General features: G+C 32.4%; 1 protein-coding gene across 1 annotated transcript in view; it reads left to right on the top strand.

The window, feature by feature from the left end:
- Window positions 1-12,173, top strand: part of atp8b1 (ATPase phospholipid transporting 8B1) — a 49,886-nt gene that overhangs the window by 27,097 nt on the left and 10,616 nt on the right. The window contains exons 4-17 of the mRNA XM_048166075.1: window positions 451-564; window positions 967-1,065; window positions 1,175-1,236; window positions 1,361-1,433; window positions 2,332-2,402; window positions 2,861-2,943; window positions 3,163-3,321; window positions 3,399-3,487; window positions 4,759-4,949; window positions 5,046-5,254; window positions 8,351-8,379; window positions 9,822-9,978; window positions 10,083-10,271; window positions 10,353-10,465. Of these exons, the coding sequence (XP_048022032.1) occupies window positions 451-564; window positions 967-1,065; window positions 1,175-1,236; window positions 1,361-1,433; window positions 2,332-2,402; window positions 2,861-2,943; window positions 3,163-3,321; window positions 3,399-3,487; window positions 4,759-4,949; window positions 5,046-5,254; window positions 8,351-8,379; window positions 9,822-9,978; window positions 10,083-10,271; window positions 10,353-10,465 (1,638 nt within the window). The remainder of the gene's footprint in view (window positions 1-450; window positions 565-966; window positions 1,066-1,174; window positions 1,237-1,360; window positions 1,434-2,331; window positions 2,403-2,860; window positions 2,944-3,162; window positions 3,322-3,398; window positions 3,488-4,758; window positions 4,950-5,045; window positions 5,255-8,350; window positions 8,380-9,821; window positions 9,979-10,082; window positions 10,272-10,352; window positions 10,466-12,173) is intronic.

Below are 12,173 nucleotides of genomic sequence, written 5' to 3'. Positions count from 1 at the left end.
TTCATGAAACATGCTCCAATTATGGAAAATGGAGCATCATTAATTCTCACGATTAAAAAGAGTCCAATGTGTCGATCACGAGATATTCTTCATGGAGGAACTGTTTTTAAAATGCCCATTAGGGGGGTGTCAAGGGCTAAACAAAAAGGCGACAGAGCAAAAATGCCTTCAGGGCTTAAAGGGTTAAAAAAAAATAATGATGTGCACGGAAAAATATTTTATAATAAATACTGCAATATTCCATTAAAAACAAGAACTGTCTGTTTTGATTTCATGGTGACTTTAAAGTTTTGTTTATGTTATTCTACATTCTGCAGGAAATGTTTTATATAAAGTGATTTTAGTACTGGGACCTACATCTGACGTTAAGTGTCTCAAAAGTGATGGTTCACCAATCAGTCCTTGTGGGGTGAGAACCTGCCAATTGTAAGACTTTGAATTTCTTTTAAGGGCAATGCGATCAAGACATACAAATACAACGCCTTGACCTTTCTGCCGCTGAACCTGTACGAGCAGTTTAAGAGGGCGGCCAATCTCTACTTCCTGTGTCTACTTATACTGCAGGTATGGACCAACAAAACACTCTAATAGTTTACCTCACATTTATCACTAATTTTACTACAGGGATGTTGAATGCATGAATCTGATTGGTTGATGAAAGTTCTAAGGTGTGCAATTATTTTCAGGAAAACTTTGCATTTAAAGTGACACACAAAAACGGGGTGTTTTTGCTCACACACAAATAGGGACAAATTTGACAAGCTATAATAAATGATCTGTGGGGTATTTTGAGCTGAAACTTCACAGACACATTCTGGGGACACCAGAGACTTATATCTTGTGAAAGGGGCATTATAGGTCCCCTTTTAGGAAAATTGAAACAACAGGCTCAATCTTGATTTTATGTTGTCAATTTAGGAATATTATAAACTTGTGATATGAATTTCGTCTGTTTTAATGTGTCAGATCATTCCTCAAATCTCTACTCTGCCGTGGTACACCACCCTGGTCCCGTTAGTGTTGGTGTTGGGCATCACTGCCATTAAAGACCTGGTGGACGACCTGGTGAGTCCCTGCACGTGTTTTGTGATGTCACGGTCTGTTGAAAGGCAGACATTAATTGACGGGACGTGATAATGGTTTCTGTCATTTGATATGTCTCTCTCGTTGAAAGGCGCGACACAGGATGGACAAAGAAATCAACAACAGAAAATGTGACGTGCTGCTCAATGGCAGGTGAACACAAAACTTTAATCTGCTATTGAAGTGCTTGAGAATAGTGTTGATGTTTGTCAGTGAAAAGTTTACATAAACATAACATTTTGGCATTAATGCTCAGAGAAAAATTCTCATTTGTCAGATTTGTAGAGACCAGATGGATGAACCTACAAGTTGGTGACGTGGTCAGACTAAAGAAAAATGATTTTATCCCGGTAAGTCCTTGTCACCCATTTTATTTTATTTTATTTTATTTTATTTTATTTTATTTTATTTTATTTTATTTTATTTTATTTTATTTTATTTTATTTTATTTTATTTTATTTTATTTTATTTTATTTTATTATTTTGTTTTATTTTATTTTATTTTATTTTATCTTGCCCAAATGTTTTGCCAAAATCTCAAGAGAGATTCTTATCTGTTGTACAGCTATTAAAAAAAAAAAAAAAAAAAATAAAATAAAATAAAATATAATATATATATATATATATATATATATATATATATATATATATATATATATATATATATATATATATATATATATATATATATATATATATATATATATATATATGTATGTATATATATATATATATATATGTATATATATATATATATATATATATATATATATATATATATATATATATATATATATATATATATATATATATATATATATATATATATATATATATATATATATATATATATGTATATATATATATGTATATATATATATATATATATATGTATATATATATATATATGTGTATATATATATGTGTGTGTGTGTGTGTGTGTGTGTATTAATGTTTTAATTTTAATTCAGATTTTTTTTTAATGCTGATAGTATTATAATATTAGTGAAATGTCCACAGCAATACTCCAGGACTTTTTCCTGTTTTTATGGATCCTAATTATTAAACATTTGATTGTCATTACACACACACCTTGAGTATTCCTTTTCTGTCATGTCAAATTTAAGCTAGCATTTCCTCCATTTTACATTTTTTCAGTTTCTTCATCCCTCCAGTCTCTTCATTCATTCGTCTAAGGTCATTTTTAAGTTCATTTCTCATTTTCACTTGTGTTTTGACCTCATGTAGGCCGATATTCTGTTGTTGTCCAGTTCAAATCCCAACAGTCTGTGTTATGTAGAGACGGCTGAGCTTGACGGGTAAGAAGAAACACCACAGAAACCTCACATTACACAACCATACAGTGATTGTTAGATCAGTTTATTGGATGAATCACGCTATTGCCTGTTTACATGACAGTTTTCCACCTTCAACCCTTTTGTAGTCGTAACTGAGTTGTCCTGGCCATAACCATACAAACATTTCTATGACTTTTTTTTATAACATCAATCCAGTGATTGTTTGAGTTTCATTGATGTGTTTGCTCATTGAGTCATAACAGAAATTGTGTAATGGAGATGTTCTTTACAGTTCAGTCCATTTCAGTTTAGGCTTTCACATTCAATATACTCATAAATCTGTTCCTGGGTTTGTCTGTCTGTGCACTTCTTCATTGTGTGCACATGTTTCTTAAAGGAGGATGAGATGAGATGTTGTCAAATGGCTTTTATTAGTTTAGTTAATTAATCGTTGTTTGATTTTTGTTTTGTTTGCCTAGAGAGACGAATCTGAAGTTTAAGATGGGTCTCAAGGTGACAGACGAACTACTTCAGGAGGAGAATCAGTTGGCTGGATTTAATGGTACGTATGAGAATGTCTGTTTGACAGTGTTTGACAGACTTTGAGACTAAAAACAGATGATTTGTGCACAAATAGTTTCAGGATTGTGAATGCGGGCTCTCGTGTTCACATGTGTTGGTCTTAAACCGTGTCCTAATCCAGCATCAGATCATTTTTCTGTCCTGGTGATAATGTTATTGCTTCTGAATTTACAGTATATTTGTTTTGTGTTTCTCTCAGCGATGATTATGTGCGAGGAGCCCAACAACCGGCTGGATAAGTTTATGGGAACGATGATCTGGGACGCTCAGAGTTACGCGCTCGACCTCGACAACATGCTGCTCAGAGGATGCAAGATCCGCAACACAGACGTGTGCCACGGGCTGGTCATATTCGCAGGTCAGAGGTCGACATGCACACACGTTCACGGTTCACTGGTGTTTTGATGTTCTTAAAAGCCTCTCTTCTTTCTTCAGGTAATGACACTAAAATCATGAGGAACGGAGGGAAGACCAGGTTCAAACGCACCCGAATAGACATTCTCATGAACTACATGGTCTACTCGGTGAGTTAACTTGTGCAGTTCAATGACATTTGATTCACTCACCTTTAGGCAGTGTTATTTTCCTTATGACAATTTTAAGTCATTTTTATTTTTATTTACATTTTATTTATTTATAGTGTTTTTGTAGTTTTATTTATCAACTTTAATTTTATTTAGAAAGTGTATTTTAGAGGTTTATTTTTTATTTATAGAGAGTGCATGTGTAAAAATTATTTATTTTTATTTATTGAGAGTGCATTTATAATGGTTATTTAAAGAGAGTGCATTCATAGTTTTATTTATTTATTAACTTTATATTAATACTTTTTATTGAGTTTTGTTTTATTTATAGAGTGCATGCATAGTTTTATTTGTTTTACCTATTATTTTTTTTGTTTGTTTGTTTTTTATTTATTTGTAGACTGCATTTCTAGATATTATGTTTTTATTTATAGTTAGTGCATTCATGGTTTTATTTATATTTTGTTATTTGTTTTTTAATGTTTTCTTTGTTTTTTTACTTTTAATTATAGACTGCTTTTTTAGATTTTATATCTTTTATTTATATTTAGTGCATTGATAAGGTTATATTTATTTTATCTATTATTTTTATGTTTTTAAATGTTTTTTACTTTTATTTATAGACTGTTTCTAGATTTTTATATTTTTATTTATAATTAGTGCAATCATGAAGTTGGATGTATTTTATCTATTATTTTTGTTTTTTAATTTTTTGTTTGTTTTTTAGTTTTAATTATAGACTGCTTTTTTAGATTTTATATATTTTATTTATATTTAGTGCATTCATAAGGTTGTATTTTTTATGTTTTTAATGCTTTTTTTGTTTGTTTTTTACTTTTATTTATATTCACTTTTATTTATAGACTGTTTCTAGATTTTAATATTTTTATTTATAATTAGTGCATTCATGAAATTGGATGAATTTGATCTTTTTTTGTTTTTTGTTTTTGTTTTTTACTTTATTTATAGACTGTTTCAAATTTTTTTTTTTTATATATTTGCATTCATGACGTTTTATTTATTTTATTTATAAAGAGTGCATTTTTAGTGTTATTTATTTTATCATAGGTTATTGTTTTATTTATTTGTTTGTTTTTTACTTTCATTTATAGTCTGCATTTCTAGAGTTTTCTTTATTTATTAATCTTATATAGAGAGACTGCATTTATAATGTTTTGTTCATTTGTTTTTATTTATTGAGAGCACATTTATAGAGAAATATTATAAGGTAAATTTATTATCATTAATATTTTCATCACTCTCCCTGGTAGATCTTTGCGTTGTTGGTGTTGTTGTGTGCTGGTCTGGCCATCGGACACACGTACTGGTACGAGAGCATCGGCACTAAGGCCTGGTATCTTTCCGACGGCCTGGACCAAACGTCATCTTACCGAGGCTTCCTCAGTTTCTGGGGCTACATCATCATCCTCAACACCATGGTGCCCATCTCTCTTTATGTGAGGTACAATATCAATGCTCCAACATCCACACACAACAATCGCTGAGCGCACAGATTGTCAGATCATTCATTCGTTTTTGTTCTCTCCTTGTCCTTCAGTGTGGAGGTGATCCGTCTGGGTCAGAGTAAGTTCATTAACTGGGATCTGCAGATGTATTACGCTGAGAAGGACACGCCAGCCAAAGCCAGAACCACCACCCTGAACGAGCAGCTGGGTCAGATCGAGTACATCTTCTCCGATAAAACCGGCACACTCACTCAGAATATCATGGCCTTCAAGAAGTGCACCATCTCAGGACGTACTTACGGTGAGGGCTTCGACAAACTGCTAACCTTGTAAAAAGTGTTGTTTTTAGAGGGCAGATGGGAACAATATAAATCCTGAAATGCTTCTTGAGGAAGTTAAACCTATAAAGCCCAAATTTCTAAGGCCTCTAAATGATCAAACTTTGCTGAAAAAGCTGTTGCACACAATATACTACAGTCCTTCTGTCATCTTACTGACAGTTTAGACTTTTTTTTAGCAAGTAAAATTGCATTGAATTGCATTGAATACATTTTTTTGCTCCCACAATAAAATCTACTACAGCTTTGATCATAAAACTAATAATTTAAATATAATCTTACTGAGACATATTATTGGCAGATATAGAGTGATGACTGATATTTATATGCATTTTATGTAAGTAGACTGCATTACTGCAACAAAGATCACATTGATTTACACAAGCATTTCATATTACTTTTTGTCCATATAAATATCAGCATCTGCACCAAATTGTAGATTTTTGCTCAGTTTGGGCCTCTGAATAAAATTGAGCTGTTTTTTCTCCGAGTTTGAGCACCATATTCTATATATACCATAAAAACCTGAAGGATCAAATATGATGCTTGAACAAAAAAAGTTCAATAAAAAAATCTGCCTGTTTAATATATATATGACATTTAACCACTAGGTTCTGCTATAATTGACATTTTATTTGTCAAACCATTAGATGCGTTCAAATCAAGTGTGAAAAGAGCTGATACAAGTGTTTAACCCTCTGGTCCTCTTCGTTGAGGGGTCACACTTGGCTCCTTCCTGGTCAAAAGTGACTGAAAGCTTGAAATGTAACTTTTTTTTTCAGGGAAACCAATGTAATATATTTTTGTTCAATAATATTTAAAATTTTGAGGGTATTTTATGATGCTATGGAATATTTATACAATTTTTATTATCTATTTTTCCCCATTGAAAATAATAAACTTTTTTTCTAATATATTTTTCAATTAAATCAGTTAAAATAGAGACAAGGAGTTTAAAATCAGATTTTTTGAAGGTAGATTAGTGCCATCTGGTGGGAGTAAAAAAGACTTTAGACTTTTTTTTTTGAAATGTTGATTTGAAGTGTCAGTTTTTGCATAAATTTTACTACAGTCAAACCTACGGAAGAGGATTAGGGCCAAGCAATAATAAAAAAATAAAACCATCTCGAGATTAAAGTTGTTAAATTTCGAGAAAAAAGTCGAGATAAAATGTTGAGAATAAACTCGTTAAATTATGAGAAAAAAGTTGTTAAATTACGAGAAAAAAACTCGTTAAATTTCCAGAAAAAAGTCGAGATAAAATGTTGAGAATAAACTCGTTAAATTACGAGAAAAAAACTCGTTAAATTTAGAGAAAATGTTGAGATAAAATGTTGAGAATAAACTCATTAAATTACGAGAAAAAAACTTGTTAAATTTCGAGAAAGTCGAGATAAAATGTTGAGAATAAACACGTTAAATTATGAGAAAAAACTCATTAAATTTCGAGAAAAAAGTCGAGATAAAATGTTGAGAATAAAGTCATTAAATTACGAGAAAAAAGTCATTAAATTACGAGAACAAATTCGTTAAATTATGAGAAAAATGTCGTTAAATTTCGAGAAAGTCGAGATAAAATGTTGAGAATAAACTCGTTAAATTACGAGAAAAAAACTCGTTAAATTTAGAGAAAATGTTGAGAATAAACTCGTTAAATTACGAGAAAAAGTCGTTAAATTACAAGAACAAATTCGTTAAATTTCGAGAAAGTCGAGATAAAATGTTGAGAATAAACTCATTAAATTACGAGGAAAAAACTCGTTAAATTTCGAGAAAAAAGTCGAGATAAAATGTTGAGAATAAACTCATTAAATTATGAGAAAAAGTCGTTAAATTACGAGAACAAATTCGTTAAATTACGAATTTGTTCTCATAATTTAACGACTTTTTTCTTGAAATTTAACGACATTTTTCTCATAATTTAACAAATTTGTTCTCGTAATTTAACGACTTTATTCTCAACATTTTATCTCGACTTTTTTCTCGAAATTTAACAAGTTTTTTCTCAAAATTTAACGTTTTTTCTCAAAATTTAACAAGTTTTTTCTCGAAATTTAATAACTTTAATCTCGAGATGGTTTTATTTTTTTATTATTGTTTGGCCCTAATCCTAATCCGTACAAACCTGAACACAGAGGAGGACATTTTGTTACACATAACATCAAAATTCAATAAAAATGTAACGAGTATGTTTTATCACAGCGTAATAAATCTGTCTCTGATCGGGTTTCAACCTCTTATTTGAGTGTTTTGGCTCAATTTTACCATATTATTACAGCCACACCAGCTCATTTGTGTGTATAATAGTGTGTTGTGTGTGTCTCTGCACATGTTTGAGTGTGTGTGTGTCTGTTTTGTACTCACTCCTTCATTGCTGTGCTTTTTTTTTCAGCACAGTGGCTGATTTGTAGTTTGTACCACCAAAAGTTTCTCTGAGTTTTCATATTTTTTTGTATTTCCCATTCATTTCCTATGTCGGTAATTTTTCGAAGAGGAAAAGAGGGTTAAGTGTTAAAAATGCAATCGGATGAGTGTCAAAGGCTGGACCGATGCCGTGTCATGTGTCTGATCAGATATAATCCTTCATGGTTGACCTCTGACCTCCTGTTTGTGTTTTTGGCTCCTGTGATTCCGGAGACGTGTCTAAATGTGCGTGTGGTGTTGTTGTGCTGTTGTCTCGTGTGTGACACTGTGTGACTGTGGGAGAGATTTGAGGCTTTAGTTTCACAGAGGTCAGGTTTCTGTGGTTGGGTACAGTGGATGAGATTAAAACACGCTGACACCTTTGACCTTTCCATAAAGTAGTTTAATAATAGCACTCCTTTTCTGTAATCACATCTCATTATTAGAGGTTTTATTAAAGCAATTACTTATAAATCCCTAACAGTAAGTGTTAAATGTGAAAAGGTATCTTGCGGCCTCTGGTTCTGTGGCGTCTGCACTCAGAAGAGGCGTTGCCTGTGGTATCATCTAGCGCTATTTTTTATGTATTATTGTTTTAAATAATTCAGTGGCCTAAATTAGTGTGAAAATTGACAATGCTCTGTGATCGTCTACAGGTGATCCCGCCAGTGCAGATCGTGGAAAGGTACGTATGCAAAGTGCATTTATATAATTTTATGTGTTACCTTATTATTTTTTATTTATAAAGTGCATTTATGGAGTTTTTATTTATTAATTTTATATAGAGAGAGAATGCATAGTTTTCTTTTTTATTAATTCACAAAGATGGGTTTTATAGTAATATTTTTTATTTATCATTTTTTATAGAGACTGCATTTATAGTGTATATTATTTGTTTTTTATTTATAGAGTACATTTTCAGTTTTATTTGCATTGCATTAATGGAGTTTTTATTTGTTAGATTTATAGTTTTGTTATTTATTTATTAATTCCTAAAGTGGGCATTTGTAGTTTTATTTTTATATATAGAGAGTGAATTTATAATTTTATTTATTGATTTTTATCATTTTATTTATTAAGGGTACATTTATAGATTTTTATTTATTTAGACTGCATTCACATAATTTGTTTTATTACCTTATTATTATTATTTTTTTATAGAAAGTGCATTTATAGTTTTTATTTATTTATTTATTTTTATTTATTAAGAGTGCACTTATAATTGTTATTTATTGATTAATTCATAGAGAGGGCATTTATAGTTTTTTTTTTTTTTTTTTTTTTTTTACAATTTTTTTTTAATAGAAAGCGCATTTGCAAGGTATTTATTTGTATTTTTTATTTATAGGGAGTATATTTATTTATTGATTGATTAATTCCACTTATTATTTTTATTTATAGAAAGTACATTTATAGTTTTATTTTTTTATTTACTTATAGAGAGTACATTTATAGTTTTGTTTATTGATCAATTCATTTATTTTATTATTTTTATTTTAGTGCATTATTATTTATTTTTTATTTGTTGAGTGCATTTATAGAATTTATTTATATTTCTGTAGAGTCAGTGCACTTATAGTTTTGTTTTAATTTGATTGATTTTTTTAGCATTAGCATTTATAGTTTTATATTTATGATTTTTTATAGCGTGCATTTATAGAGTATTAACAATTATTTTTATTTAGAGAAAGTACATTTATAGTTTTATTTATTGATTGATTTCAAATATAATTTTATTTATAGGGTGCATTTATGGATGTTTTTTTATTTGTTATATAGAGTTCATTTATAGCTTTATTATTTATTTTTATAGAGAGTGAATTTATAGTTTTACTTATTGATTGATTGATTGATTGATTTTATTATTTTGTTTATTGAGAGTGTATTTATAGAGTATTTATTTATATGATTTATTTTTTATTTATAGAGAGTAGATTTACAGTTTTATTTATTTAAGAGAGAGTACATTATTTATGATGTGAACATATGTGATTTAATATAGTTTTAGCTAGCTTCCTCACAGCTGGGGCTTTTAGTCAAAAATGTTTAGTTTGCTGCTTATTTGTAACATTGTAATTTCACTTTCTCTCTGATTATTTATTTATTTATTTATTTATTTTTTGTCAGCTTGTGGATTTTAGCTGGAATAAACACGCCGACAAGAAATTCGAGTTTAATGACCAAACCCTCATTTCCTGCATCCGTTCGAAGAAGGACGCGCAAGTACTGGAGTTCTTCAAACTCTTGTCCCTGTGTCACACCGTCATGGTTGAGCAGAAAGAGGGTGAGGAGAACAAAACATCTGATCAAATAAATCAAAAGTAAAAATAAAATGCAGCTTATATTACTTAAAGTTAATTTGTGTACTGCACATTTTGGCACTTTCAGATGAGTTGGTGTACCAGGCCGCATCTCCTGATGAGGGCGCTCTGGTCACGGCCGCACGCAACTTTGGGTTTGTGTTCCTGGCCCGGACGCAGGACACCATCACCATCATGGAGATGGACCAGGAGGTGACCTACACGATGCTCGCTCTGCTCGACTTCAACAGCGACCGCAAACGCATGTCCATCATCTGTGAGTCCTCTTTCTCTTCTTCAGGTCCTGTCTGTCGATCACTGTCATCCGTTTCTCACTCTTTTGTGTGTTTTTGTGCAGTGAAATTTCCAAATGGTCGTATCCGTCTGTACTGTAAGGGCGCAGACACTGTGATCTACCAGAGACTTGCTCCAAATAGCAAACATAAGGAAACGACACAAGAAGCTCTGGATGTGAGTACCAACACATTTATTAACTTCATTAGCAAATGCAAGTTTCTGTAATGTTGACCTTTTTTATGTAACACAAAAGGAGAATTTTTAAATCTCTCAAGCTCCAAAACATGCAAAAAGCACCATAAAAATATCATAAAAGCACTCCATATAACTTGTGCTCGATATTCAAAGTCTTCATTTGACATTTCAATTGCTTTTCATGAAGAACAGACTGAAAAAGTTCATGTACCATGTTGAGTAATATATATATATATATATATATATATATATAAAATCAAATTTAATAGCTTTAAGTCTGAAGGTTTTAAGTTTTAAATAATTTTGAGTTTGTTTAGTAGCTTCGAAAGCTTTTTTTTTTTTTGATGGATGGATGGATGGATGGATGGATGGATGGAGGGATAGATGGATGATGACGGATGGAAGGATGGATGATGGATGGATGGATTGATGGACAGATAGATGGATGGATGATGACGGATGGATAGATAGATGGACGGATGGATGGATGGATGGATGGATGGATGGATGGATGATGGACGGATAGATGGACGGATGATGACGGATGGATAGATGGACGGATGGATAGATGGACGGATGATGACAGATGTATAGATGGATGGATGGATGGATGGATGGACGGATGGATGGATGGACGGATAGATGGACGGATGATGACGGATGGATAGATGGACAGATGGATGGATGGATGGATGATGGACGGATGGATGGACGGATGGATGGACGGATGGATGGATGATTGACGGATAGATGGATGGATGATGACGGATGGATAGATGGATGATAGATGGACGATAGATGGATGATAGATGGATGGATGGATGGTTTGATGGATGATGATGGATGGATGATGGACAGATAGATGGATGGATGGATGGATGATGACGGATGGATGGATGATTGACGGATAGATGGATGGATGATGACGGATGGATAGATGGACGATGGATGGATGGATGATGATGGATGGATGGATGATGGACAGATAGATGGATGGATGGATGGATGGATGATGACGGATGGATAGATGGATGGATGGATGGATTGATGGATGATGGATGGATGGATGGATGGATGGATGATGGATGGATGGATGGATGGATGGATGAATCGATGGGTGGATGGATGGATGGATTGATGGACGAATGAATGAGTGAACGGATAGATGGATGAATGGATGAATGAATGAATGGATTGATGGACAATGGATGGATGGATGGATGGATTGATGGACGAATGAATGAATGGACGGATAGATGGACGGATGATGACGGATGGATAGATGGACAGATGGATGGATGGACGGATGGATGGACGGATGGATGGACGGATGGATGGACGGATGGATGGATGGATGATTGACGGATAGATGGATGGATGATGACGGATGGATAGATGGATGATAGATGGACGATAGATGGATAGATGGACGATGGATGGATGGATGATGATGGATGGATGATGGACAGATAGATGGATGGATGGATGGATGATGACGGATGGACGGATGGATGGATGATTGACGGATAGATGGACGGATGATGACGGATGGATAGATGGACAGATGGATGGATGGACGGATGGATGGACGGATGGATGGACGGATGGATGGATGGATGATTGACGGATAGATGGATGGATGATGACGGATGGATAGATGGATGATAGATGGACGATAGATGGATAG

The sequence above is a fragment of the Megalobrama amblycephala genome, linkage group LG18 (assembly GCF_018812025.1).
Source record: "Megalobrama amblycephala isolate DHTTF-2021 linkage group LG18, ASM1881202v1, whole genome shotgun sequence".
In the NCBI taxonomy this organism is placed as follows: domain Eukaryota; kingdom Metazoa; phylum Chordata; class Actinopteri; order Cypriniformes; family Xenocyprididae; genus Megalobrama; species Megalobrama amblycephala.
Note: the sequence above shows the minus strand (reverse complement) of the source record. Positions and strands in the feature narration are given on the sequence as shown.